Source organism: Loxodonta africana, chromosome 18 (genome assembly GCF_030014295.1).
Source record: "Loxodonta africana isolate mLoxAfr1 chromosome 18, mLoxAfr1.hap2, whole genome shotgun sequence".
In the NCBI taxonomy this organism is placed as follows: domain Eukaryota; kingdom Metazoa; phylum Chordata; class Mammalia; order Proboscidea; family Elephantidae; genus Loxodonta; species Loxodonta africana.
Genome location: NC_087359.1, coordinates 14,754,915 through 14,782,428, shown reverse-complemented (window position 1 = coordinate 14,782,428; position 27,514 = coordinate 14,754,915). Strand labels below are relative to the sequence as shown.

Genomic DNA, 27,514 nt, shown 5'->3' with positions numbered 1-27,514 from the left:
AGGGAAAAAGTTGGGAGGGATGGCTGGGTTTAAGGCCTGTGACAGGAAACTGCCAAATGAGAAGAGAACAGGGACTTAGGAGGCAGAGTGGGCTAAGGGACAGGGCAGCTTTGTGAGGCTCCAGGGTTGTTCAGGTGAGGTGAGTAGATGGTCGTGAGCAGTGGGTCTGGAGGGGGCGCTAACAGCAAGCAGCACCGATAGAGGTGAGGTGGCAGGGCTGGGCGGGGCAGTCTGCCTCCAGGCACTCAGCTACACACTCACACACACAGATTCACATGCACCCAGAATAGACACACACACATGCACACATGCTCACACACTCATACACACACACACATGCAGGCATCTGTACACACCCACATTCATGTGCACACATAGATGCACACGGACACATTCACATACACATCCACGTGCACATGTGCACACTCACATCCATTTTCACACTCATCCACATGCTCACTCACATATGCACACACATTCATGCACACACACGCATACTCACATCCACCTTCACACCTGTGCACACACACAAACTCATGCATACTCACACGTGCACACAATGCATGGTCACACACACAAAGGTACACTGATATACACATACACCGATACACAGGCTTGTGTACACACACACACACACACACACACACGGCCTGTGGCTAGTCACATGGGGCCGTGTTTCCGGACTCACAAGAACAGCTTGAGAACAGACGAGGAGGCCACGGGGTCCCCAGTGGACCCGAGCTCGTCTGTGAGCCAATACCTTGTTCAAGGACTTGTAGGGATCAGGGTCGCTAAAGGAGAACGGGGCGTCCTGCCTGAACTTCTCCCGGAATTCGTGCTGCTTGAGCTGCAGACAGACAGTAAGGGCGGGGGTGCGGTCAGACCCCAGGAGGAGCCGGCTGCTGAGAGCCCTGCCCCCCACCTCCCGCCCGCCCAGGCCTGCGGCACCTCGAACTGCTGGCACTTCCGCCGTAGGATGTTGACCTCGTTGGCCTGGAGGGGGGCCACATTCTGCTTCACCTGGATGGCCAGTTTCTTGGTGTTTGTCCACTGCTCCGGCAGCTCCTGTGGAAGGCCAGGGCCAAGGAGGGGGTGAGGGGGTTCCTGAGTCTTCTCTTTTTAAAATTTCTTATTGCAAAATAATTATAGACTCACAGGAAGTTGCGAAACAGTACAAAGGGTCCAGAGTACCCTTCACCCAGCGTCCCCCCAAGGTGGTGTCTTACACAGCTGAGGTTCAACATCAAAGCCAGGATTCGACCTTGGTATATTTCTGTTAATACCGGACTGCTGAATTTACTCAGTTTTCACCTCAACGTTTTTTAATCTGAATTTACTTGCGTGCTGTGCGTAGCAATTTCAAATTGCAACCCATGGAAGCAGCAGTCAAGAAATCAAATGACGCATTGCATTGGGCAAATCTGCTACAAAAGACCTCTTTAAAGTGTTAAAAAGCAAACATGTCGCCTTGGGATTAAGGTGTGCCTGACCCAAGCCATGGTGTTTTCAATCGCCTCATATGCGTGTGAAAGCTGGACAATGAATAAGGAAGACCGAAGAAGAGCTGATAGCTTCAAATTACGGTGTTGGTGAAGAATATCGAATATACCATGGACTGCCAGAAGAGCAAACAAATCTGTCTTGGAAGCACAACCAGAACGCATCTTTGAAGCAAAGATGGCGAGCCTGCATCTCACATACGTTGAACATGTTATCGAGAGGGACCAGTCCCTGGAGAACGACATGATGCTTGGTAGAGGGTCAGCGAAAAAGAGGAAGACCCTCAATGAGATGGAATGACACAGTGGCTGCAACAATGGGCTTAAGCATTACAACGATTGCGAGGATGGTGCAGGGCCAGGCAGCGTTTCGTTCCATTGTGTACGGGGTCGCCGTCAGTCGGGGTGACTCAAGGACAGCTAACAACAGCAACACCAAGAGCGATTTGTGTAGCCACCACCACAATCAAGATGCAGAGCAGTTTCGCCACCACAAAGTACCTCCCTCCCGCTACCGCTCTGTATTTCAGCTTTAGCCTTTCTAACATGTTTTGAGTTTCTGTTAACGACATCATCTCTTCTTCAATGTCGGTGTTGTTGGGTGCTGTCAAGCTGCTTCCAACTCATACCGACCCCACGTGACAGAGTAGAACTGCCCCATAGGGTTTGCTAGGCTCTAATCTTTACAGGCGGGATAAAGATGTGACAATCTGCTTCTGTAAAGTTTACAGCCTTGAAAACCCTATGGGGCAATTGTACTCTGTCCTATAGGGTCGGTAACAGTCGGAACTGCCTCGACGGCAATGAGTTTAATCTTAATCTGTACAGGAGCAGATTGCTAGGTTTTTTTCCCGTGGAGTGGCTGGTGAGTTAGCAGCCAAGCGCTCAACCACTGCGCCACCAGGGATCCTCACCTCTTTATATTTGTACCCATTCTCCATTCTACCTCCGTCTCTGACCCCCATCCCCCATTCCACCTCCATCTCTGTCCGCCCGTCCTCCCCCACCTCCATCTCTGTTCCGCTGTCACCCCACCACTAATCTGTTCTCCAGGTCTATAACTTTGCCATTTCGAGAACTGCTTTAGCAATTGGAAGAATTCTGGTATTTTCCAAGGTCTCCACATTGGCCAAACATTGTGCATAGAATCACAAGAAAATATTTTAAAGGAAAAAACAATCCCAGCCCACAAGCCCACAAACGGAGGAGATGTTTCTATTTCTTCCAGGAGTTTCAGTGTCATGATCTCGAGTGGGACTCCTCAAAGGACATCGGTATCACACCCGTAGGCACGTCCATGGCCCTGGGGCCTCCGGGACTGGGTCTCTGGCCAGGTGGCAAAGGCAGGCACGGCCTGGTGTTTACCATCGGATCACAGCAGGCTCAGAGCAGGGCCTGGGTGGCGTGCGGCTGAGACTGCCTGCTGTGTGGCCGTGGGTCTGTCCCGCTCCCCTTGCCCATCATCTCATCACCCCCCAGCTGTGGGTTTTGGGCACGCCTGGAGCTAGTGAGCATTGGCAGGGGAACGGGACATAGAGCAGATGACAGAGACAGGGAGCTGTGCAAACGCCAAGTCCAGCCCCTCCTCCTTCTGCCAGAGCTGCTGCCAGCCGTTCATCCCAGACACAAACTGGGCAGTGCTGGGACCTTCGCCGGGGGCCAGCTCCCAGAGCAGCTCTCCCACTGCTCTCTGGTGGGGAGGCCCCTCTAGGCCTGCTGCTGTGGACCTAATCCCTGCAGGGTTCTGCCGCCCCACCTCGCCTTGGGAGAACCCCTACCGCCCTCATAACTAAATCCCTCCGCTGCTGGACGATCTGACACTGGGCCAGCCCTGCACTCAGGAGGACATGCGGGACACAAGGCGCCTTTCTTCCAACCAAACCCCCATAGGGTGGAGGGATGCCTGCTCTAGCCCTGGGGCCCCCATTCCGCAGGGATGTTTCCCCCGTTTCTCGGGGATGTCGGCCTTGAGTGCTGACTTCCAGGTTGCTGTGCATGGGGTAGTCTCATCTCACTCTGCCCCTGCCTCCTGTTGCCCCTGCTGGCTGGCCCTTCCCTGCCCAGAGCCCACGCCGGATCCCAGCCTCCCCTCTCAGAGTACCGGCTGGGCCCCCACCGCCTGCCCCGAGCCCCGCCGCACACCTGCAGCTTCGTGTGTGTCTCCTCAGGTATCTCCTCGCCGTACGTCTTCAGCAGCTCGATGGTTTGCTTCAGTGGCTCGAACATGGTATCGGTGGCCGCCTGCCGCTCCTTGACCCTCATCAGGTGCCCCATGACCTCCACCAGCCCGTTGTAGTCCCCTTCCTTGAGTGGCTTGGTCAAGCCCATTCTGGCAACTTTCATGAAGGCCTCCAGGTCGGCCAGGCTGCAAGACAAGGGAGTGTCTGGGGGGCTCGGTCCTCCTTGGACCCTCTGGAGGCCTGCTAACAGGTGGGGAAAGGGCTGAGGCCCACCGAAGAAGTGGACAGCAGCGAGGGCATGCTGGCAGTCCAGCAAGGCACCGTCTGGGGGATTCGGTCCTCCTTGGACCCTCTGGAGGCCTGCTAATAGGTGGGGAAGGGGCTGAGGCCCACCGAGGCAGTGGATGGCAGCGAAGGCATTCTGGGGGTCGAGCATGGCCCTGTCTGGGGGGCTGTTATCCACTCAGGGCTTCTCGCTTGCTGCACCCCAGCCTGCTCTGTCAGCCCACTTTCCACCAGCTGAGTTCTAACTGAGCCCCGGGGCCCAGCTTAGTCAGGGCCATGCTTGCTGAGGCCTTCACCGGCCTCCCAGCTCTGTCCATCTCTCTCTCATGGCATCTGCACTCCACGGCCCAACTAAAAAACCCAAACCCAAACCTAAACCCATCAAGTAGATGTCGTCTCATGGCGACCCCATGTGTTAGAGTAGAATTGCTCCTTAGGGTTTTCTCTGCTGTAGTCTTTATGGGAGCAGACTGCTAGGCCTCTCTTCTGCAGCACCGCTGCATGGATTTGAACCACCAACTTTAAGGTTAGCCGTTGAGCACAAACTGTTTGCACCACCCAGGGACCCTGGTGGTCTCTAACTACATCGCCATTCGTCCACTGGTTAAATGTGAGGCTCCCGCCAACCCCTGGTGCCTGACACTGTAACTACCCAGTAAATAGGTGTGAACGAGCGCCTTCCCGCTGGACCTGACCATCTCTGGTGGGCCTCTTGCTGCTGAGCCTGACCTCGGAGCCCCCTCGGCTGCGTGGCGGGTGCCTCCCCAGACATCCATGACCCTCTGTGGAAGGCCACTGACAGACCCCTGACCCGTCTTCTTGCTCCCCGGGTGTGGCTCAGCTCCAGGCTGGGAGGGGGTGTGGGTCGCTGTACCCACCTGTTGATGACATGGTCACTCAGGTGCCGCTTGAACATGAAGCTCCAGCGCTTGATGGTGTTGAGCAGGGCCTGCTTGAAGGGGCGGCAGTCGCACTGCAGCCAGCCGTGAAACACCACCGTGTTCTCGCACTTGGATACTTCCTCGTATAGCTTCTCGTAGGAGTCGATCTGGGAGACGCAGCCGGTGCCATGTCACCACCTCAGGTGGAGCCTGGGTCAGCCTCCAACGTGCCAGAGTGTCAGCCTGCTGCTCTCCCTTTCTCTGTCACTTGCCACTAACAAGGTCCTGTCCAGCTCAGGCCTCTAGTGCTCTCTGCTCTAACCACCCACAATAGTCTTCTTTCAGGTCCCCAAGCACTCTGCTTCCTCCCACTGCAGGGCCTTTGCACGTGCGTTCTGCTGCCTGGAATGCTGCTTCCCTTACTCTTTGCCTACCTGCCCGTCAGCTCTCAAACCCAGGGTCGCTTCCTCAGGGAGCGTTCCCTGATCTCCTCCCCCTCACTCCCCAACTTCCCTCCAGCTCTACAGTCAGAGAGGTCTGAGTTTGTGTGGCCTGGCTGGGGGCTTTGAGCAGGTGCTGAACATTGCTGGGGCTAAGCTTCCTACCCGCATGGGTTCTGCTGTGGGACGAGACCAGGAAAGCCAGGTCCTTATCACGTGCTAGCTTTCCTTCTCCCAAGACCCTTAAGGTTCCCTCTAGCCCTGCAGTCTAGGGTAACTGTCACAGGACAGGAGAATTTAGGGCCACAGGCATCAGAAAGGAAGGCAACCAGGCAACCCCAGCAGGGCTTCTGAGGAAGTACACGGCAGATGGTAAGGAGGTCAGCGTGATGGTAAGGAGGTGAGCATGGCCATGGGTTCCCAAAGGGCACCCCAGCTTGCTTTCCTTCCTGGGCCTCTGACTCCGTGAGCTGTCCTGCCCTGTACAGCCAGGACACACCCACTTGGGGATGTCCATCATGGTGACCCCACGGTGGTGTCCTTCTCCCTGCCCATGGTGGCCCCATGGTGGTGTCCTTCTCCCTGCCCATGGTGGCCCCACAGTGGTGTCCTTTGTCCCTGATCATGGTGGCCCCACAGTGGTGCCCTTATCCCTGCCCATGGTGGCCCCACGGTGATGTCCTTTGTCCCTGCCCATGGTGGCCTCACGGTGGTATCCTTTCTCCCCACCCACTGGGAAAAAGAGCTGGAGGGCCACCCATGTTTTAAATCCAGCTGGAGCCCCTTCCCTGGGGCTCCTGGTGCGAGGAGCCTGTGAGAGGCAGTCCGCACACACCTGCTGCTGGAACTGCTCAAGGGTGGGGGGCGTCTTGGGGAGGCTCTCATCAGCGCGCATGTCAAGGTCCTCCGGGGTGATGGCGTGCCCGTAGGTCAGGAAGTGCCTCATGAACTCCTGGAGGTCGTCCATCCACAGGTAGGAGTAGCGCTCAAAGGAGTCCTGGTACTCCTCAGCCTCCTTCATGGCGCTGAGGACCAGGTTGGAGACTTCCTCCCTCATGTCTATCAGGTCTGTCATGTCCTCCAGGTCCGTCTGCGGACAAGAGGAGGACACAGTGAGCCATCTCACGGCCCGGCAGAGGGGCTCTCTGGGTGGAGGGCTGCTATGTTTAGGACAGGGGCTGGGGACTTTGCCGACTGGTGGTGCTCTCCTGTGAGATGCTGAAGGTGCCTGCACCCCGTGGCCCTGAGATGATGCATGCATTGGTTCATTCATTCACTGGTCACTCAGGCCTTGCCGAGTGCTGGAGTCTGTGCCGGGCTCATGGAGGGTCACGGGCCAGGGTGCGCCAGACACTCATCCAAGAATCACATAAATGGGACATCGCAGCTCTGACTACTGCTCTAAGAAGTGATGCAGGGAAATGAAGAGGGGGGTAGACCAGGGAATGATCCCTGAGAAGCTGATGGTTGGGTAGGCAAAGGCAGCAAAGCATGTGCAAAGGCCCTGTGGTGTGAGGAAACAGGGTGTTTGGGAACTGATAGAAGTCTACCATGGGTGGCTAGAGCAGAGAGCACCAGAAGCCTGAGCTGGACACGACCTTTCTAGCTCCAAGTGACATAAAACCCAACCCAAACTGGTTTAAACAAAAACAGACTCACTGGCTCACGGGACTGGCGAATCCTGACTAGGAGCCAGCCTTGGGCAGGGCTTAGTCACTGGGACCCTTATTCTGTTTTGCTCCATCCTTCTCTGTGTGTGGCTTTGTTGGGGCCCCAAGTGGGTGCGGGAGCCTCAGCAGGAATGTCCTGGGTCTGGCCCTCCTGGGCTGAGTGGGATGGGAGGTGATGAGGTCTATTCTGAACTTGGGAGAGTTGCATGAACTTGGCCAGGCCAGCACCTTTCTGTGGCTTAGAAATCCACCAGCCATTTTCTCTGCCTGATCCCATCAGCCCAGAAACTGCCCCCACCCGTTAAGACCACTCATGCATTAGCTTCTCTTGGAAGCCACCCCTGACCCTCCCAAGTAGTTAGCGATTTCCTCCTGTGCCCTCACCTCACCCTACGCACACATGCACGCACACACACATTCGAATGTAAACACATGCAGACACACGAACACATGTGTGCACAAGTATGCACACTCATATCCACAAACATGCACACATATGCATATACACACAAACATGCACATGTGCACACACAGGCATGAAAATATGCACACACTCAGAAACATACATGCACAAACACACAAAAATATGCATACACAGACACACGTGTGCACACATTTGCACATACATGCACACATATGCGTGTGCACACAGGCACACATGTGCACACACACACGTACACCCCCTCCCTAATGGCACAGAACCCCTTGCTGTAACTATTACAAACAGTACACACTCATTCTACAAACTTCAAACAGCACAGAAACCTATGAAATGAAAATCCACCTTCGCCTCCCCTGTTCTCGCTCTCCTCGCCCTCACCCTGGTTCCCAGAAGGAAGCCCTCTTGGCAGTGGGAAGGGTGTCCATAGAAAGACATAGGTCTGTCTGTTTCAAGAAATGAAACCACGTTTTAAGCCTTGTTCCATCACTTGAGAAGCATTCAGACATCGGGCACGAGTACCTCCCCACGCCTCGCTTGTTTCCGCGGCCCACAGGCCTCGCTCGTGGGCGGCAAGAGCCATTTCTCTGCCTCTTTCCTGTGGACCATTTTTGTTTTCCTGTCAGACAAATGGTGTCCCAAGAAACACATCTCCTAGACACCCCTCTGGGCGGAGCTGTGCTTCCCAGGATGTCTGCATCCCTGAGCTGGATCTGGTGACGTGGGACACCTGGGGGTTGTTTGATGCATTTGGAGTCAGTGAATTCAAAAGATGTCGGAGGTGCATTTGTCGAGATGCCTGCATCACGATGTTTAAATGACAGAACAGAGCAAGGTGTCAGGAAGTGGGGCACGGTTACATTCTTGGTGGCGTGTGTGTGTGTGTGTGTGTGAGTGTGGGGAGGTGCTGACGGGTAGGCACTGTGGGGGACAGAACCAAGGACAGCTTTGGGGAGAAGGATGGAGTTCTGGAGTAAGGAGATTGCAACCCCTCTGTTATTCTGGGAAATCTAAAGGAATATAAATCGCCAGTCTCCCTGCTGCATTCAAAACCATCATCGTTTAAAATACGAGCAACCAGTTCTCTTGGAGTCTGACCCGGAAGCAGTCGGAGCCCATGCAGGGAAGCAAGGGAGGTGGCACTAAGCCACTACTGACCTTGTAGTTCATTCTGCCCCTGGCCAGGCGGGGGATGAGCTTGGCTGTGTTGTAGATGTCGTTGACCAGGCTCTCGATCAATGCCAGGAAGCCCTGGTCTGAGCCCACCTCCAGGGACGGGTTGAAGGTCAGCCCGTCCTCATCCAGCTCCATGCGGACCTCAAACAGGGGCGCAACGCTGCCCTGGAACAGGCCACACCGGGGTCACAACCTCCACCCTTGACTGAATGACTCTCAGTGCCCCACCGTCCACTCCAGGTCTCATCCAAGGTAGATGACGGTCAACACCCCTGGCCAGGACCTCTGTGGGGCTAGGTTCCCAGGGACCACTCCACCTGAGGGGACTCCTGGGATGCAGGCCTTTCAACTTTAAAACCAGGACCGTCCTGGGCAAACTGGAGTGAGTTGGTCACCACAGGCAGACTTTGATACATATGTTCGTCACAAGACAGCCTTTTCTGCCATTGGGAAACTCCAAACACTAGATTTCAACATAGACATCTATACCTGATATTTAAAACTTACATCCACAGCCATGTTGTCCGTTAGGTAATTTAAAGACTTGCGAATAAACTGGTCAAATTCATCTAAGACCATATTGTCAATATAGTTGACATAATCTTTCCAGGAGAGGCTTGTTGTATCAGCTTTGAACAGTTCTGCATTTTCCTGCAAATAGAACCACATGGTTGGCCACCATTTTTGCTGGATCATTCATCCACTCTTCAATCAATGCTTTCAGTAACTCTCTGCGCACTCTTGCTTTGCTCACCTGCAATGACTTGACCACGAGGTCAGCCAACACTCGACCATCCCCACAGTGGGACCCTCTGGTTGGTCTGGGTCTGGTGACCCTTCATTTAAATCCACACCAATGATTTGCCCCATGGCTTGAAAGTCCCCCAAACCGCCATGAAAACATTTTGAGCTCAAGGCAGAATTTTCTCTTTTTCAGGCCGGTGCTGAGCTCTACCTTTCGCATTAGCCTCAGAAATAAGCTAAAATGGAAGCTGGATAAGATGGCTGCCAGGTGAGGAAGGTGTGAAAAACCCCACGATCTCAGGAACCCAGGCAGAGCTGCCAGGAACGCTAGACTATCATTTTGCCTTCTCCCTCTGAAGGTGCAAACAACAATTATCTCAGAGGCCAGCAGGGACACAGAACCACGGACTGTGGAGACAACTGAGCAAAACAGAATTCGCCCATGACTTAGGCAGCAAAGCAGGTGGGTTACCACACGATGCCGACTGGGATGTGTTCGCACCAATGCACCACGCATGCACACTCAGATGTTTCTTGCCCTTCGCCGTTGCTGTTTCTTGCCCACTTCTGGATGGAAAACCCAGGAAGGACACCAGACAAACACACACAGTCCTTATCCCTCAGCAGCTTATTCCAAGAAAACAAGGTTTGTGGGCCTGGTGGTAAAGATGGCACCTGCCTGCACTAACTTTGGCAGGCTGGGAGCTCTGCTTCCTTAGGACAGAGGAGGGCTGAGGCATGGTGAGCCAGGCCAGTCTTCCAAGAGTACAGGGAACATGGTCTGCTCGTTCAATATCAGACTCTCTTGGATTAAAGATCTCAGGCTTCTGCGACCGTTAAAAAATGTGAAATCCGTCATTTTTATGAAACGTCTAGCTCAGCCTTCATTCTCTCCGCTCTACTAAAAGCAACAGCCTCTCAGATGACCCCCGGTTTCTCCTTACCGCAACCATGGCTTGGATCTTCAGACCCGCATCTTTGACTGCTGTGTAGCGTTTGTTGAGATTGATCATTCTTCCATCCAAGTCTAAGAGGGTATCTTTCTTGTTGTCCTTTCTTTCAAACATTGGGTTGGCTGACCAGTCCTGAAAAGGAGACCCCAGAGGGAGAAAAGGCGTTTTGAAGAAAATGATTTTTGGTCTTGCCCCTTCACTGGCACGCTCCTCGGTGTGAGCGTCCCCATGCCTGGCTGATTTGGGAGAGGAGGAGGTCACATCCTGTGGCCTGCACACTTTAGGGGCTGCTGAGGACCTGGGACAAACAGTAAACTGTTGACCAGAGGGCGGCGGATGATTTAACATAAGATCAATCAAGGTCTAGGGGAATCACCGAGAAACCACCGGATGTGTCGGCAAAAAAGGTCACTCTCTCGAGGAAGGGGCATCGAAATCCCTTATTTGGGACGTGGGAAGGACCTGAGAGTGGAGGGATGTATGCTCAGTGCTGTGTGTACCACCCACTGCGCCCAAGAGACGGCCGGCTGGGAATAGATCCCTCTGTGGAGGCAACTAACCTGCCGGAAGAGGTGGGGCGGGGGAACCGGAAGGGGCGAGGCCAGAAGGGGGTGGGGCAGGACCGGAAGGAGCGGGGAGGAGCCGGTAGGGGCGGGGAGGGTGCGTAAGGGGTAGGGCGGAGCTTGAAACAGAAGATCTGAACAGCAACGAAAAAATAAATAATGGCCTGGATAAGAGATTTTACATTATTTCAACCCAGGCATTGGGGGACCGGTGGCAGGTGGTGAAAATCACAGAAATTTGAAAACGCATCCTAGCTGGCGGCTGTAGTATGGGCAGTAAAACAGTGGGGCTTGTGGGGCATTGTGATTATTTAATTTTGATAGAGAAATATAGCTTAAATGTGATAGTAATAAAAATAAAAGAGCTACATTGTGGACATTGAAAATAATAGGGCGGGGGACTTTAAAACTTCCTTTTGGCTATATTGCTACAAATGTCTTTGCAAATTAGGGCATTGAGGATGTACCGTGGGAGAAGCTAGTGAAGGATTTTTCCCAGCTTTTTGGGATTGGATTTGAGCTTGAAAAGTATTGAGCAATGAGCTTATTACAGGCAGGGCTGAGTCTTAGTGGATATCTTTTCCATCGTTTGTTTCTAGCACCAGCCTTGTGGACCCTGCACGTGTTTTCTGAATTCAGCAGAATAGAACAGAACCCGATTCTACCAAGTGACCTGGGCTTCTCCCACATGAGGACCACTTTGACATCAGTTGTACCATTGCATTAAACAGCACGGGCCCACTGCTGTTTTGCCACATGGCAGCACTTACCATGAGCATCTGTACCTGGCCCCATTTCTCTCAAGACCATCTCCTGGGACACCATTCAAGGCCTACTTTGCACTTTGTCACTGGCTCACCTTCATAGCCTGGGAAATCGCATCTATGTTTTGCTTTGCTTTTTGCATCCTGGTCTGCAAGTCGTGTAGTATTTCTCGCATCCCTTGGATATATCCAAACACACCTAAAATATAAACATAAAGGCACATTACAAAATGAACAATTTAGCCAGATGAAAACTTCTCTTGGGTTGACTTAACACTCATTACTATGAGACAGCTCTTCAAAAATATTTCTACTGTTTTAGAACAGAAGCAGAAGGAATCCATTGAGAGTTCTCAGAAACGAAATGTTGAGGAATAACACACATTGTGTATCTTTGAAAACAGAACTACCTTATCCCAAAATGTGTGGGCATTAATTCCACCCAGGGATCCCAGACTCCTGATGTTAAAGACTCCCTCACATCCTTGTGCACCCCAGCCCCTCCAACTGTGAACGGAATGCTGGATAGACTTGAACTTCTTTACAAAGCTGTCAGTGACTTGGAGCTAGGAGCTGGAAAAGAGATGTGTCCTTATGCAGAAGTGAGAGAAAAGTAGCATGGCCTCTTTGCACAGAAAAGTACAGAACAGACCTCGATTTCAGGGAATGGACTGTAAAATTCAATCTCATCTGCCAGTTGAGATATTGAATGCAGGACATGGCAGACGAGGACTGAAAAGGTGGCGACAGGCAAGCCCGAAGGTCTCAGAGGAGCTGGAGGTGGGTCCAGGGGGTGAGTGGGGCAGGAGTGAGGTCTCCCACCCCATCTATCCTGACAGTTGAGATGAAAGGAGGAAGGAGAGCAATAGGGACACTTTTTTCTGCTTCTCTAACATCGGCCCTAAGCCAGTTGAGACATGCTTTGCTTTATAATATTTTGATGTTTTGGAGTCTGTTGGCTTGCTTTATGACCTAATATGTGGTCTATTCTAGGGAATGTTCCGTGTGCTTTGGAAAAGAAAGTCTACTTGGCTGCTCTTGGGTGGAGTGTTCTGTATATGTCTATGAGGTCAAGTTAGTTGATTGTGGCATTTAGGTCTTCTGTGTCTTTACTGAGCTTCTTTCTGGATGTTCTGAGAGACATGTTTTGCTTTGATCACCTGCTGTGTCCATGTGGGAAACCACAGTGAAGCCTGCATGGTGCTCCAGCAACTCAGGTTTGGAAACTTTGGAAGCCCTCAGCAGTTCCCAAGGAGCCTTTGCCGCCTAATTTTGTTTATTATAAACAACACAAATCAGCTCTTTTTGGATTGGGCAAGCAAGTAGAACTATCTTTTAGCTTTAAATAATCTTTTGGAGGGGGGAAAGAGGGACTCATTACTTAGAGGTCAGCACTAAGCTTCTGTTAAGGGTAATGGAAAAATTTGGAAACGGATAATGGTGATGTTGCATAACATGATGAATATAACTGAATTGTACACGTAAAGAAATGCTGAAATGGGAAATGTTTTGTTTTATATGTATACATATATACATACATGTTATTGTTGTTAGGTGCCATCGAGTCCATTCTGATTCATAATGACTGTATGCACAACAGAACGAAACACTGCCTGGTCCTGCACCATCCTCACAATTGTTGCTATGCTGGAACCCATTGTTGCAGCCACTGTGTCAGTCCATCTCATTGAGGATCATCCTCTTTTTTACTGTCTGTGTACTTTGCCAAGCATGATATCCTTCTCCAGGGACTGACCCCTCCTGACAACATGTCCAAAGTATGTGAGAGGTAGTCTCGCCATCCTTGCTTCTAAGGAACATTCTGGTTGTACTTCTTCCAAGACAGATTTCTTCGTTCTTCTGGCAGTCCGTGGTATATTCAATATTCTTCACCAACACCACAATGCAAAGGCATCAATTCTTCTTCAGTCTTCCTTTTTCGTTGTCCAGCTTTCTCTTGCAATACACACACACACACACACACACACACACACACACATATATATAAACCAAACCAAACCCAGTGCCGTTGAGTTGATTCTGACTCATAGTGACCCTATAGGACAGGGTAGAACTGCCCCACAGAGTTTCCAAGGAGCACAGGGTGGTGGATTTGAACTGCTGACCCTTTGGTTAGCAGCTCTAGCACGTAACCACTGTGCCACCAAGGTTTCCATATATATATATATATATATATATATATATATATACACTTAAAAAAGTTTTAAGAACAAGTTGCTGTCGAGTGGACTCTGACTCGTGGTGACCCTACTGGTGTCAGAGTAGAACCGTGTTCCACAGCGTTTTGTTTTTTTTTTTAATTTATTTTGTTGTTGAGAATATATTTCTTTTAAAAAAAAATTATTTTTGTTGTTGTTGAAAATATACACAGCAGAACATACACCAATTCAACCATTTCTACATGTAAACTCAGTGACACTGGTCACATTCCTCGAGTTGTGCCATTATTCTCATCCTCCTTTTCCAAGTTCCTCCCCCATTAACATAAACTCACTGCCGCTAGGTTCCCTTTTCTAACCTCTCAAGTTGCTGTTGGCAGTTTGAACCCATATAGACAGTTCTTTAAAAGAGCACAATGCTTAAAGTAGACATTCTTTACTAATTTTTATGGGCACAGTGGTTGAGAGCTTGCCTGTTAACCAAAAGGTCGGCAGGTTGAATCCACTCGCTGCTCCTTGGAAACCCTGTAGGCCAGTTCTACTCTGTTCTACAGGGTCACAATGAGTTGAAATAGACTCCAGAATGACAGTTTTTGTTTTTTTTTTAATTGCTTGGTTTAAAGAAGACTCAGGGGATAGTTCTGGTTTAATGATTATCTCAGCGCAGTAGTTTCAAGGGCTTTCCCAGCCTTCAGCGGCTCTGGGAAGCCTGGGTCCCATGAGAATTTGAAATTCTGTTCCATTTGCCCCTTTTGATCAGGATTCTTTCCATAGCATTTTCCATGGATGGTTTTTCAGAAGTAGATTGCCAGGGCTTTCTTCTCAGGAGCCTCTGGGTGGACTTGAACCACCAACCTTTTGGTTAGTAGCCAAGCTCTTAATCATTTGCACCACCCGGGGTAAACTAATGTTCGCGCAGATAAAGCAAACCTATTAAGCTAGAAGGCAGAAGTGGCCACTCTAGGTGGGTTTTAGGGCAGACACTACACAGGTTGGGCCCTTCAGCCCCCAAGTTAACCCAAGGTGGACCATGTCCTTGATACCTTCGCCATTCCAAAACAATGTCGTTTCAGCGGCCAATAACTTCACGTCGATTGCTTCCAATTCTGACTCGATGAGCGGAAATTCTACCGCCATCACTGTGGTCTTTATCTGCAAAAGAAAGGCTCAAATTTTAGGGTTGGGTTCCAAATCCAGCCAGATTTAAATTGCTGTATGGCAAGGATTTCTGTTACTCAACACCCATTGAGGAAATGACAATCAGTGTTGTCATTGGGACTGATACACAATCTCAGGAGATTCCAAATTTTAAAATGATTTCTGAATTTGGGAATGGCAATGGTTGATCAACTCAATGAACACATTTGTGACAGCGAATGGTACACGTCAAGGTTATTACAATGGAGGTGTTTATTACCTATATATTTACCACACACACACAAAAAAATCATAATTCCTGGCCTAATTTGCTGTGGCTTGGGTTGGGGGTGAGGTCGTGTGGTACAAATAGCAACCCCTCCCAGGACCTGTGGGTGGGGTCTGTGAGAAAAGCAGTGCCCCTGCACCCTGAGCCCATGTTCTCCAGGCCACTTCTGATTTGGCTTCCAGGGGCCTCAGGCAGAGAAGGAAATGCTCTGAACATCCCTGGCGCCAGGTAGGACGGTTCCCCAAGTCTAATCGGCTTGGGATCTCTTATTTATCATCAACCTCTTGAGAGTGAGATTGCTTGTGTTTGGTCCCCAGACCTGATCAATACCAGGAGTCAAGACCAAAAGAGGTTTCTGGGAGCATAAAGCTGAGGGTGGGCCAGCCGCCATCCTAGACTCTTCTCTGGTGTATCTTGAGGGCATCGCCTCACAGGTTGCTTCTTCACAAGATACCTCTGGGGATTTGTCATCCTTGTCTAGATTCCAGCAAATACCTCTCCTCCACTTTTTAAAAAAATATTTTATTTTTTGTTGTTGTTGAGAATACACACAGCAGAACATACACAAATTCAACAGTTTGTAAATGTACAATTCAGTGACATTGGTTACATTCTTCAAATTGTGCAACCATTCTCACACTCCTGAGTTGTTCCTCCCCATCCATATAAACTCGCTGCCCCCTAAATTTCCCATCTAATCTTTCGAGTTGCTGTTGTCAGTTTGATTTAATATAGATAGTTCTTAAAAGAGTACAGTGCTCAAGATAGACATTCTTTCCTAATTAGGCTAATTTTTTTTTTTTATTGTTTGGTTTTAAGAAGATTTAAGGTTTAAAGATCATGTCAGGGTGCTCTCCTTCACTTTCAGCGGGTCCAATGCAAGTAATGTGGAATGAGTTTAATATCACCCAAAGCAAACATGTTTAGAAAGTAAAGCACCTAAAAAGAATCGTGTCATGTAAACCGATATCCAGTGGAAATGGAGTTTCCATTGTCAGCTGCTTTGAGTTATCACCATCTTTGGTGCTGCTGTTTGCATGAATAACTTGTGCCCTACTTGAATACTAAAAAAAAAAGCAAACCCATTGCTGTTGAGTCAATTCCAATTCATAGCAACCTGATAGAACAGAGTAGAACCGCTCCATAGGGTTTCCAAGGAGCGACTGGTGGATTTGAACTGCCAACCTTTTTGCTAGCAGCCATAGCTCTTAACTACTGCACCGTCGGGGCTCCTTGAATATTAAAATATACTCATTCATTCTGTTCCACTTGGCAATCTTACACTTGTGTTTGTTCTAAACAAAAACCGAAACTTGGCAAGAGCAGAACAAAAGCTGCACCAGCTCACCTCATTATACCACCCAACGATGAGTTCCAAGTTGCCTACAAACTTCCGGAAGGTTTCGTTCTGTGAGAACAGACTCTCCGCACTGTCTGGCATCTCCTTTTGCTGCTGAAATTTCAGATACTTGACCTCTCTCAGAACCGCCACCAACTAAATGGCCAGTGAAGATCAGAGACAATGTCAGAAGGTAACCGCAATGGTGTGGCATTTACCAACAGAAGGGAAGGCCTGGCCCAGGGCTGGCTGTGCAGCCTGGGGGATTTCAACGTTGGTGGGAGGCAGTGTTTGGGGAGGGAGGTTTGGGACATAGTTGGGACATAGTTGCCCCACTTCCTGGTTCTGAGCCAGAAAGGGCTGGCAACCACAGGTGGGTAGATGACATCATCACGACTTCCTTATCTCCACTCTCTTCCCCCAAACAGGCTGTTGAAGAAAGCCTTCAGAGCTTCCCCTGGGTGCCCCCAGCATCTGTCCTTCCCTCTCCTCCCATCTGGTCCTGACCCTCAAGAGCCTCCTTCCTCTGTATAGGCCTAAAGTAGCCCTGGAACACATGCTCCACAGCCTGCTAGTGAGGGCCCAACTTTACCTGAGGGGCCATGTGTTCAGATCCTGCAAAGACTTATTTATTTATTTTTAAATTTCAAATGGATGGTTCCTATTGGGATAACAGGAAAGCCTACCAAGCTTTGCCATAATGTACTCATTGAAGTTATGTTTTCCTCTTATATCTTAACTCAGCCTGGGTTTTGAAACTTCATTTCCACCTCGATGGAAGGACATGGTTAACAAAACAAAGAATCAGGCTAACGATGGCGGAAACATGAGACTCCGATAGTAGCATGTGCTGGTGGAGAACGGGGATCAGCCTCAGGGCCTTGGTGTGAAAACCCCAGGGAAGACCCCAGCTCCCAGGTGCAGCGATTTTATGCGAGTTCGACCTTTGGATGCAATGGCAAGATGGCACCCACCGCCTTGCTGAAGTTGACTTGGATGAGTTTCGTGGTGGAGTCCCGCTGGATGAGGGGCTGTCCCAGGTTGAAGTGGCAGTCCTGGTCTACTCGCGCCACCCACTCCTGGTAGGTCTTCTCACGGCAGTTTTTCAGCAGCATCATCATCTCGTCATACTTCTGGTAGATTAGCTTGGCCTCAATACTGGACATGACCCTGAAATCAGAGGCAGATGAAGCCATAGGCTCCAGGTCTTGTCTGAGCCTCCTTAGCCCCTCCAGCCACTGCAGCTAGATCTCGGGTACCAAAGTGGACACCCAACTCCCTGTCTCTTTGAGGCTGACCATCGGGGTGGGGACAGCTGAATATGTCCCAGGTCACACCCACTGAGAAGGCTTTTGGAAGAGGAGAGAGAGGACTTGAATGGATACCTTCCAGGATTTGGCTTTGGGAGGTAACGGTTTGGTCAACATGAAGAGTGGGGTTGCCTAGAAGCTGAGTGGGCCCTTGCCCTCCTCCAGCTGCCATGGAGGGGCAGTGCCTGCCCCGGAGCCCGTGGCCGGCCATTGTGACTCACGGGTGCTCAATGTGCTTCAGGTCCCTCATGGGCGCCTCCAGCCTCTCCTGTAGCTCCAGGCTCCACTTGAGCTGCCCGGCCACCGGGGGCATGTTCTTGTGGATTGGGGGGATATTCCCCTCCTGTGAGGCTGCCATCTGGGCATCATACAAGATCTTGATGTTGTCCAGCTCTGCATCGAACAGCTCCAGCATGACGGAATACCTGGGCACCACCTCGGCGAGAATCAGAGGCCGCTCCAAGAGACCCCCACACATGTGCAGGAGCTGGGGAGAAGAGAGAAGTCTGTCTGAGCCGGTGTCCCCCCACCTTCCCCACCCCCTGCGGCTGTTGAGGAAACGCACACACCAAGCTTCAGGGGTGAGAAAACGTGTGCCTCCTGCAGTGGCATCCTGACCCCATACCTGTGAATGGGACCTTTTTGGGAAACAGGAGCTTTGAAGATGTAGTCAGTTAACCTGAGGTCATGCTGCGGGAGGCTAGGCCCTGATCTCTGCACAACTGGTGTCCTTACAAGAAGAGAAAACAGACAGACACACAGGAAGAGTGCCGTGTGAAGACAGACAGACAGGCCCACAGGGAAGATGGCCATGTGAAGACAGTGGCAGAGACTGGAGAGATGCTGCCACAAGCCAGGGAGCTCCTGGTTGGTGCTAGGAGTTAAAGTGCCTGGCTGCTGACCCAAAGATTGGAGGTTCAGGTCTGTCCAGGGGTGCCTCAGAACAAAGGACTGGCTATCTACTGCCAAAAAGTCAGCCGTTGAAAACTCTGAAGCACAGTTCTGCTCTGACACACATGGGGTCGCCATGAGTTGGAATTGACTTGACAGCAACTGGTGGGCCACAAGCCAAAGGCCACCTGGGGGTTACCAGGAGCTGGAAGAGACAAGAATCTTTCCCTAGAGCCTTTGGAGAGAGCACGGCTCTACTGACACAATGAATTAGGACTCCTAGACTCCAGAACTGTGAGAGAATCAATTTCTGTTGTTTTAAGCCACACAGCTTGGGGGACTTTGTCACAGCAGCTCCAGGGGACTACATATCTCTGTGCAGCAACTGATTAAGCGGCTGCCCCTGTGGTCTTTGGGCTCACGTATTCTGAGTTCCATATTGCTTGGCTCATAAACCAACAGCCCAGACTAGCAAAGACCCACAGGTCCACGATCGCAAAGAATGTATTCCAGGCCCCAGAGAAATCAGGATTTGGGCAAGGAAAGGCTGGACAATTAAAAAAATACGAACAGCAGTACTGTGGCATTGACATCTCTGGGGTTTACTCTGATAACCAGATGGAGAAATGTTTTATTCACAAGAATTATTCCTCTTAGGAAGCACTCCATCAGCCCTCAGGACGTGCCCAAGCAACAAAAGCAACCATCAGGAAATTGGTTTTGCTCTGAAAAACCGCTCCAGGGGAGAAGGGGAATGTTATGAATTGAATTGTGCCAAAGACCTTTTAAAGTGTTGAAGAGTAAAGATGTCACCTTGAAGACTAAGGTATGCCTGACCCAAGCCATGGTGTCTTCAATCGCCTCATCTGCATGTGGTAGCTGGACAATGAATTAGGAAGACTGAAGAAGAATTGAACTGTGGTGTTCGCAAAGAATATTGAATATACCACAAACTGCCAAAAGAACAATCTGTCTCAGAAGAAGTACAACCAGGATGCTCCTTAGAAGTAAGGATGGTAAGGCTACGTATCACCTCCTTTGGATATGTTATCAGGAGGGACCAGTCTCTGGAGAAGGACATCATGCTTGGTAAAGTAGAGGGTCAGCAAAAAAGAGGACGACCTTCCGAAAGATGGATTGACACAGTGGCTGCAATAAGGGGCTCAAGCATAACAATGATTGTGAGGATGACGCAGGACCCTGCAGGGTTTCGGAACTGACTCGATGGCACCTGACAACAACAACATGACCAATTTGTGTTGAAGTCCTAACTCCTGGTACCTGCAGACAGGTCCTTGTTTGAAGATGTTATCAGTTAGGAAGACACGAGGTCATACTGGAATAGGGTGGTTCCTCATCCAATATGAGTAGGGTGTTGTTGTTGTTGGGTACTATGGATTCAATTCCCTCTCACAGCAACCCTATAGGCCAGACTAGAACTGCCCCCAACCCCCAATAGGGCTCCCTAGCTGTAATCTACACAGGAGCAGGTCGCCAGGTCTTTTCTCCTGTGGAAATGCTAGTGGGTTAGAACTGCCGACCTTTTGGTTAGCAGCCAAGCACTTAACCAAATATGAATGGTGTCCTTATAAAAGAGAAGAGACACAGTGAGACACACGGAGGGAAGACGCAGCTGCAAGCCAAGGAAGGCCTGGAGCTACCAGAAGCTGGGGGAGAGGCGTGGAACAGATCCTCCCTCAGAGGCTTACAAGGAATCAGCACAGCCGATGCCCTGTCTCAGATTCCTAGAACTGTGAGGCAGTAAATTTCTGTTGTTTTAAGTCACCCAGTCTATGGATTTTGTTATGACAGAATTGGGAGACTGATTCAGGGAAGGAGAGGAGGACCAGAGAGAGGGTGGATGATCCGATGCTATGCTGGGTCCCAAATCACTGAACTCACCATGTGCTGGGTGTGTGTGAGTGTGGAGAGGCCTTTTAGCCTTATGTTGCTCTGGGTGGAACCAGGTGTGTGTGTGTGTGTGGCAGGGTGGTGGACACTAAGCCCAGGTAATGTGCACAGAGGCTGGCTGAGAGTAGGAAGCATGGACGAGGAACAAGAGCCCTGAAGACTTAGGCTCTGGCCTTATAGGCTGTGACATTGGGGGTCCAAGTGTGGCCGAGCAGCAGGGATGCTCAGATCGCTGGGGTGTCTCATTCCCACGCGCAGAGGCTGACCTGCAGCTGCATTAGCAGGAGCGCCTGGGACCTGAGTTCTTTCAGGAGGGTGTCCTGGCGCGGTTTGGGAAACAGTGACTGTGTGAGCACCTTTGCCAGCAGTGCATTGCCCTCCTAGGCTAAAGTATGATAGAAAAAAAAAAAGTATGATGATAGAAACTGGAAATTGTCCAAAAAAAAAAAAGGGCTGCCTACAAGAGAGTAAAGTCTTTTTTCGAGGTGTTTCATCGAGGGTCCTGGCGGGAATCAGGTGATGAGGAGAGGTTCAAAAGAGACCAATGCACAGGAAGGGCTGGGGTGGAGGGAGTCCTGGGGGGCGGGCAGCACAGGCCCCTGGGGCTGGGCTGAAGGGGTGAGGGAGGGGCCGTTATGGAACCTGGAGAGAGAGGCTGGGTGGGGTGGACCCCTGACAGGAGCTATGATGTCAGGTCAAGGGTCAAGGGTTGCAGCCAGCCTGAGGTACCCCAGAGCTGGAGGGCAAATACCCCAGCCTCTCTCTCTCTCTCCCCCATCTACTGCCAGGGGTCCCCATTAGCTGAGTCAAAAGTTGTCTCCCCTGGTAGATGGTGGTCAGCAGTGGCTCTGGATACAAATGAGACGTCAATCAGGCCTACGTTGTGTTTTCTTTGGAAAACGAGGTCACAGCTTTTGGCTGGAGGGAAGCCCCTGGCTTCAGCGACTGTAAGTTCCAGATTTGCCCCGGGTTTTGGCTTGAAAAATATCACCACTCCATGTAAAAATGACCTTTTTGGGAAAGGGTAAAACCTGCTTTCAAGATAGGAAGTGGGGTTCTTAGGCTCCAAAGGCCACATGAAGCAGCTGTTGATTGTTGGGGAGAAAGGCCAACTCTAACACTGCTCACCAGTCCATCTCCTTCCCCCACCGTACCTGCCAGGGAGCCAGGGGCACACAGGTCACCAGCTTCTTTAAAAAAATTGGCGTGTGACAGTTGGAGAGTATGTTCTTATTGGTTGGTGACCTCCTGGCTTTTTTTTTGTCTCTTCATCCACTTCCCTTTTAATTTTTACATATTTTTTGGCCTGTGACTCCTGGGAAGGAAGCTAATTTTTTTCTGCCAGGAGGCGATCATGTGGAAAATTGTTCTAGAACTTTCCTGGCTGCGTGTGAATGACTGACAGCGAGAAATAGCACCAGACAGCTTGGAAATTCACAAGGAATGAGGGGATTGTCCTAATTAGACCCGAGGTCAGTCGAAAAGGCAAGAACGTGAAACATGGAAAGAAGCAGGAGCAGATGGACATGGAAAAGGTTCACAGGAGTGATTTTCCACCCCTTTTTTCCTTTTTGTTTTTCTCTGTAATTTTAAACATACTGTGTTACTAACCTAGTATAAAAAAAAAAAAAAAAAAGACAAAATTTAGAAAATGACTCTCCCTTTTAGAATACACGGAGACAGTAGTGGTTCAATGGTAGAATTCTTGCCATCCATGCAGGAGGCCTGGGTTCGCTTCCCGGCCAATCACAGGGAGAAATCAGTGTTTCCAAATTAAAGGACCAACTCAAAAGCTCTGCTCAGACTGTTCTGCACTTGGGTGGCCCTTGAAGCTTTGGGCTAACACCGTTCGGGAGCCCCACGAAGACGAAGGACTACCCAAGGGTGAAGCTGCCCCGGAGAACACCTGGTAATAACTAAACTCCCACAGCTAGAACCCAGCTGTTTCACGGGAAAGGCACAAAAGCACCTATTACATGCCAGGCACAGCTCTAGGTGAACCCCAATCAAGCTCCTGTCCTCAGGGAGATTATATTCTAGCTGGGAAGACAGACAATGAACACATAAATACACCAATACACAATGGGATACCAGGAAGGGCCAAATGCCAAGAAGAAACACAGAGCAGCATCAGGGAGGGGGATGGAAGATGATGGGGGGATAGATGATGGTGAAGAATGGAGGAGGATGGTGGAGGATGGTGGGTGATAAAGGAAGATGGTGGAGGATGGTAGGGGATGATGGAGGGTGGGGGATGAAGGAAGATGATGAAGGATGATGGAGGATGAGGGAAGATAATGAAAAATGATGTAGGATAATGAGGATGGTGGAAGATGATGGAAGATGGTGGAGGATAGTGCAGAATGATAGAAGATGATGGAGGATGGTGGAGGGTGATGGAAAATGCTGGTGGATAATGAAGGATGATAGAGGATGGTGGAGGAAGGTGGAGGATGGTGGAGAATGATAGAGGATGATGGAGGATGGAGGAGGATGGTAGAGGATGGAGGAAAATGGAGGATGGGGGATGGCAGACAATGCTAGAGGATGGGAGATGGTGATGGAGGATGGAGGATGACGGAGGATGGTGGATGATGATGGAGGATGGTGGAGGATGGAGGAGGATGATGGAGGATGGTAGAGGACAGAGGAGGATGGAGGAAGATGGTATAGGATGATGGAGGATGGCAGAGGATTGTAGAGGATGGTGGAGGAGAATGGTAGAGGATGGAGGAGGATGGTAGAGGATGATAGAGGAGAACGGTGGAGGGTGCTGGAGGATGATGGAAGATGGTGGAGGCTGGTGGATGATGATGGAGGATAGTGGAGGCTGGTGGAGGATGGAGGAGGATGGTAGAGGATATGGAGGATGGTAGAGGATGGAGGAGGATGGAGGAAGATGGTAGAGGATGATGGAGGAGAATGGTGGAGGATGAAGGAGGATGGTGGAGGCTGGTGGATGATGATGGAGGATAGTGGAGGATGGTGGAGGATAGAGGAGGATGGTAGAGAAGGTGATGGAGGAAGATGGTGGAGGATGTTTGAGGATGCTGGAGGATGGTGGAGGATGATAGAGGATGGTGGAGGCTGGTGGATGATGATGGAGGATGGTGGAGGATGATGGAGGATGGTAGAGGATAGAGGATGATGGAGGAGGATGATGGAAGATGATAGAAGATGACAGAGAATGATAAGAAATGGTGGAGGATGGTGGAGGATGTAACACGATGGAGGGTGATGGAGGAAGGGCTCTCTGGTCAGGTGGCATTTGATCTGAGCCTTGAAGGAAGTAAGGAGGGAGTGGGACAGCTAGTGCAGGAAGAGTGTGGGGGAAGGGAACAACATGGAGGTAAAGTGTTAATTTGCATTCATCGATATTTGTCTGGAGCGGCAACTGAAGCCAAAACTTATTTGATCACTACATTTGCAGAGCTTCAGAAACTTAGACATTTGCATTTTAAAAGAGCATATCTAAAACGCAAAAGAACATCCTGGTATCTGTATTGGAGAGATCTTTGTGCTCAGGGTTGGGGGTTTCCTGGGGCCCCAGCTCAGCCCCAGGAGTCACAGTCCTGACATCTCCTGGAAAATGGCCAACACCCTGGGCTGCCCAGGGCCAACCTGATGGTCTTCAGGTCATGGGAGCCCATCTGTCCCAGTGGTTTGGAACAGGGACTTTGGAATCACTCAAGCTCAGATCTATTTGGGGTTCTGGTTTCTCTGCTTGCTGGCTAGCTGTGTGACTGTGGGTAGGTTTCTTGACCCATCTGAGCTATTAAAATGGGGTGGATAATGTAGAAAAAAGATGAGCAAAGAGCCCGGGTTGTTGTGAGAATTAAATAAGGTAGTGCTTAGCAAAGTGCCCGGAAAAGCAGATCCTGGTGGCATAGTGGTTAAGTCCTACAGCCGCTAACCAAGAGGTCAGCAGTTCAAATCCGCCAGGTGCTCCTTGGAAACTCTATGGAGCAGGTCTACTCTGAGTCAGAATTGACTTGACGGCAGTGGGTTTTTTTGGGTTTGGTGGCAAACCGGGCCGCTTATGCTCTGGGCATGGGAACAGCAGCAGTTCTGCCTCAGCCAGTTGCCGCCATGATGGAACGTGTGTCCAGTGGGGCTGGATCTGCTTCTTCTGGAGAAGGTGCAAATCTGGACTTCTGTGTGAAAAGTCTCAATTTCTAAACGTTATGAAATTCCTTAATTTGAAAAATTCTAAATTCAAATATTTTAAAATCACTATGTGAGAACAGGCAAATCTATAGAGACAGAGAGGAGCCCTCGTGGTTCAGTGACGAAGCACTCGGCTGCTAACCGAAAGGTCGGTGGTTCGAACCCACTAGCTGCTCCACGGGAGAAAAGGCCTGGTGACCTGCTCCACAGGGTTTCAGCCTAGGAAATCCTATGGGGCAGTTCTACTCTGTCACATGGGGTCAGTATGATTTGGAATGGACTCAATGGCATACAACAACGTAAAGACAGAAAGTAGATTAGTGGTTGCCTAGACTGGGGGGTTGGGGTACAGGGTTTCATTTTAAGGTGATGGAGAGTGGTAATGGTCGCACAAGTCTGAATTCGGGATTTCAAACAACGCTTTGATGATTCTTTGTGTGTGTGGCTCTTTGTGCCTTTCTCTGATTAGCGTAAAATGAGCTGCTGCAAGAGGAATTACTGAGAACAGGCAAACTTTGACCTTGTTAAGGCTTTCAGAGCTGCTGCCAGTACTCAGTGTGGAGTTCTCCAAAAAGCTGGAAATAAGGGAGATAAGACTGGCCCTGGGGGTAACTGTATGTCCTCACACAATAAGAAGGAAAGAGCGGTGCCAGCCTGAGCAGAAGGCAGCCGGGGTCCCAGGACAGAACAACTGGACCAAATGCTTTAATGTGCCCGGTCAGAAAGTTGACCACAGAGCACCCCAGGGGCAGCATTTAGGAGAGGGTAGACCAAGAAAACTGAGCCAGTTGCCGATTCTGACTCATGAAGGCCCCATGTGTGTCACAGTAGAACTGCTCCATAGGGTTTTCAAGGCTGTGGTCTTTCAGAAGCAGATGGCCAGACCTTTCTTCTGAGGCTCCTCCGGGTCTGAGCTGCCAACCTTTTAGTTGTGGTCAAGGACTTAACTATTTGCACCATCCAGGGCCTCCATTACAAGAGGACGGTGGGTAAACTCTGCTGTGTCCACCCAGCCTGTCCAGCGAGAGGCCCCACCCATACACACCTTTGTACAGGACTCAATCGAGGGACAGTCGTCAAATCCTTGGCAGAAGATGGTGGCCAGCCTCCTATCCAGATCTTGGATTTTGGTCTGAAAGTCAGCATAGTCTTCATCAAAACTCTAAAAGTAAGTGGAAACGTCAACCTTGTAATCAGTGTGCAAAGCAGGGCAACCGCTAGCTCTGCAGTCCCTGTGGAGGGGTCTCGGGGTTTAAATCCACATCAGACATGCTCGTTCGTCATGGTGACAGCTGTGTGCAGAGTTTTCGCGGCATCTTTAAAAAGTGCTGGGTGGTTGTCACACGCCCCTTCCGTGTGTCTTTCACTTTCTCGGGCATTTACGCAGTGAGACAGCCAAGGTCTCCAACTTACCAAATCCTCGGGGTCCAGGGGGTCGTATTTGCAGTCAGCAAACACCTTCACCAGCTCAAAGACCTCATCGTAGATCTGGGTCACCAGGTTCCCCAGGATGTTGCCTCTCACTCCCCCGAGCTCAATTTTCTCCAACTTCAGAAACTCGATAGCTGTTTTATAGAGATCCTGGTGGAGATAAAAATGACACCCTTAGCCAATTCATCTTCATCACCAGCCATGTTGAATTCTACCTGAGCCTTGTGGTCCTGGGAAACAGAGAAGGTTAAGAAGCCCCCCGTTTCCGTTAGGGTTCCAGAAAATGGCTTACTGCAGAGCCCCCTTCTCCACAGGACTCAGCTTAGACTCACGGATGTGCCCATGTTCACCTAGGACAAGGCCAGAAACAGACCCTCCAAATTCCCACTCTGCCTCATAAATGATTTGTTGAACTGCTTGTCCCCACTGATCAATCAGGAACAAAACATTTCTTCACCAAACTTCAGTCAAGTTTCTCTTCCCCCCAGTCCCTGCACTTTGGCCCACCTCAGTCAGAGTCAACACACTCCCTCTCCTTAAGGGCCCTTCCAGGGAATAGGCTGAGCTCAGCCTAGAACCTTCTCTGATTGATTATCCACCCTCTCGTCCCACTTCCCCACACCTGGCTATTTCAAGCCTTGTTTACTGTCATCTCTTGAAAAGAAAAACCGTTTCTGCCTAACTCTTGAGATGCCTGCTGATCTTATGGCCAGAGCGTACTCCCTAAAGCCCCAGTCTCTCTCCTTCCCTGGCAATCCTCCTTGTACATGAAGACTCTCTCCCCCTAAGTTCTGCTTTGCTTGTTTATGTGACATAAGCAAGCTGGACAGTTCAGGGACTGATATAGTTCTAACCCCAGCAAGGGTGAACCGAAGACAGTAAGTCATTGAGGAAGACGGCCCAAGTGACGATCAGGGGCCTGTTATTAGCATGAATGCCCTCTGAAGCTGCTTCTGGAACAGAAGAGAGGATGGAGGGGAGAAGCCCATGAATCATTTCCATGTCAGGAACGTGGCGGGAAGCAGGGGATTAAGACTGGTTCTTGCCCCACCCCTCCACTGGCAAGAATGTGCCTCTAAGTAAGCCCCAGTTTACATTCCCCAAAACTCCTGCTTCCCAGCAACTTCACCCCAATTTGCAATCCGTAATGCAGGAACCGCTGCTACTTGGCCAGAAGCTTGATGTGACCCTAAAAGTTCTGGGGCGGAAGTCTTCGTGCATCAATAATAAACACCTTGTGATTTAGATCTCAGATCCTAAGCGGG

The 27,514-nt window shown here is 50.3% G+C and overlaps 1 protein-coding gene across 1 annotated transcript in view; it reads right to left on the bottom strand.

Annotated features, from left to right (window-relative positions):
• Window positions 1–27,514, bottom strand: part of DNAH17 (dynein axonemal heavy chain 17) — a 115,124-nt gene that overhangs the window by 80,889 nt on the left and 6,721 nt on the right. Inside the window, exons 9-23 of the mRNA XM_064270638.1 lie at window positions 26,232–26,399; window positions 25,864–25,980; window positions 18,071–18,336; window positions 17,514–17,709; window positions 16,549–16,695; window positions 14,818–14,926; window positions 11,690–11,793; window positions 10,259–10,399; window positions 9,078–9,221; window positions 8,553–8,735; window positions 6,121–6,375; window positions 4,843–5,012; window positions 3,642–3,864; window positions 949–1,065; window positions 761–847 (exon numbers count right to left, since the gene is read on the bottom strand). Coding sequence (XP_064126708.1) covers window positions 761–847; window positions 949–1,065; window positions 3,642–3,864; window positions 4,843–5,012; window positions 6,121–6,375; window positions 8,553–8,735; window positions 9,078–9,221; window positions 10,259–10,399; window positions 11,690–11,793; window positions 14,818–14,926; window positions 16,549–16,695; window positions 17,514–17,709; window positions 18,071–18,336; window positions 25,864–25,980; window positions 26,232–26,399 — 2,427 coding nt within the window. The remainder of the gene's footprint in view (window positions 1–760; window positions 848–948; window positions 1,066–3,641; window positions 3,865–4,842; window positions 5,013–6,120; window positions 6,376–8,552; window positions 8,736–9,077; window positions 9,222–10,258; window positions 10,400–11,689; window positions 11,794–14,817; window positions 14,927–16,548; window positions 16,696–17,513; window positions 17,710–18,070; window positions 18,337–25,863; window positions 25,981–26,231; window positions 26,400–27,514) is intronic.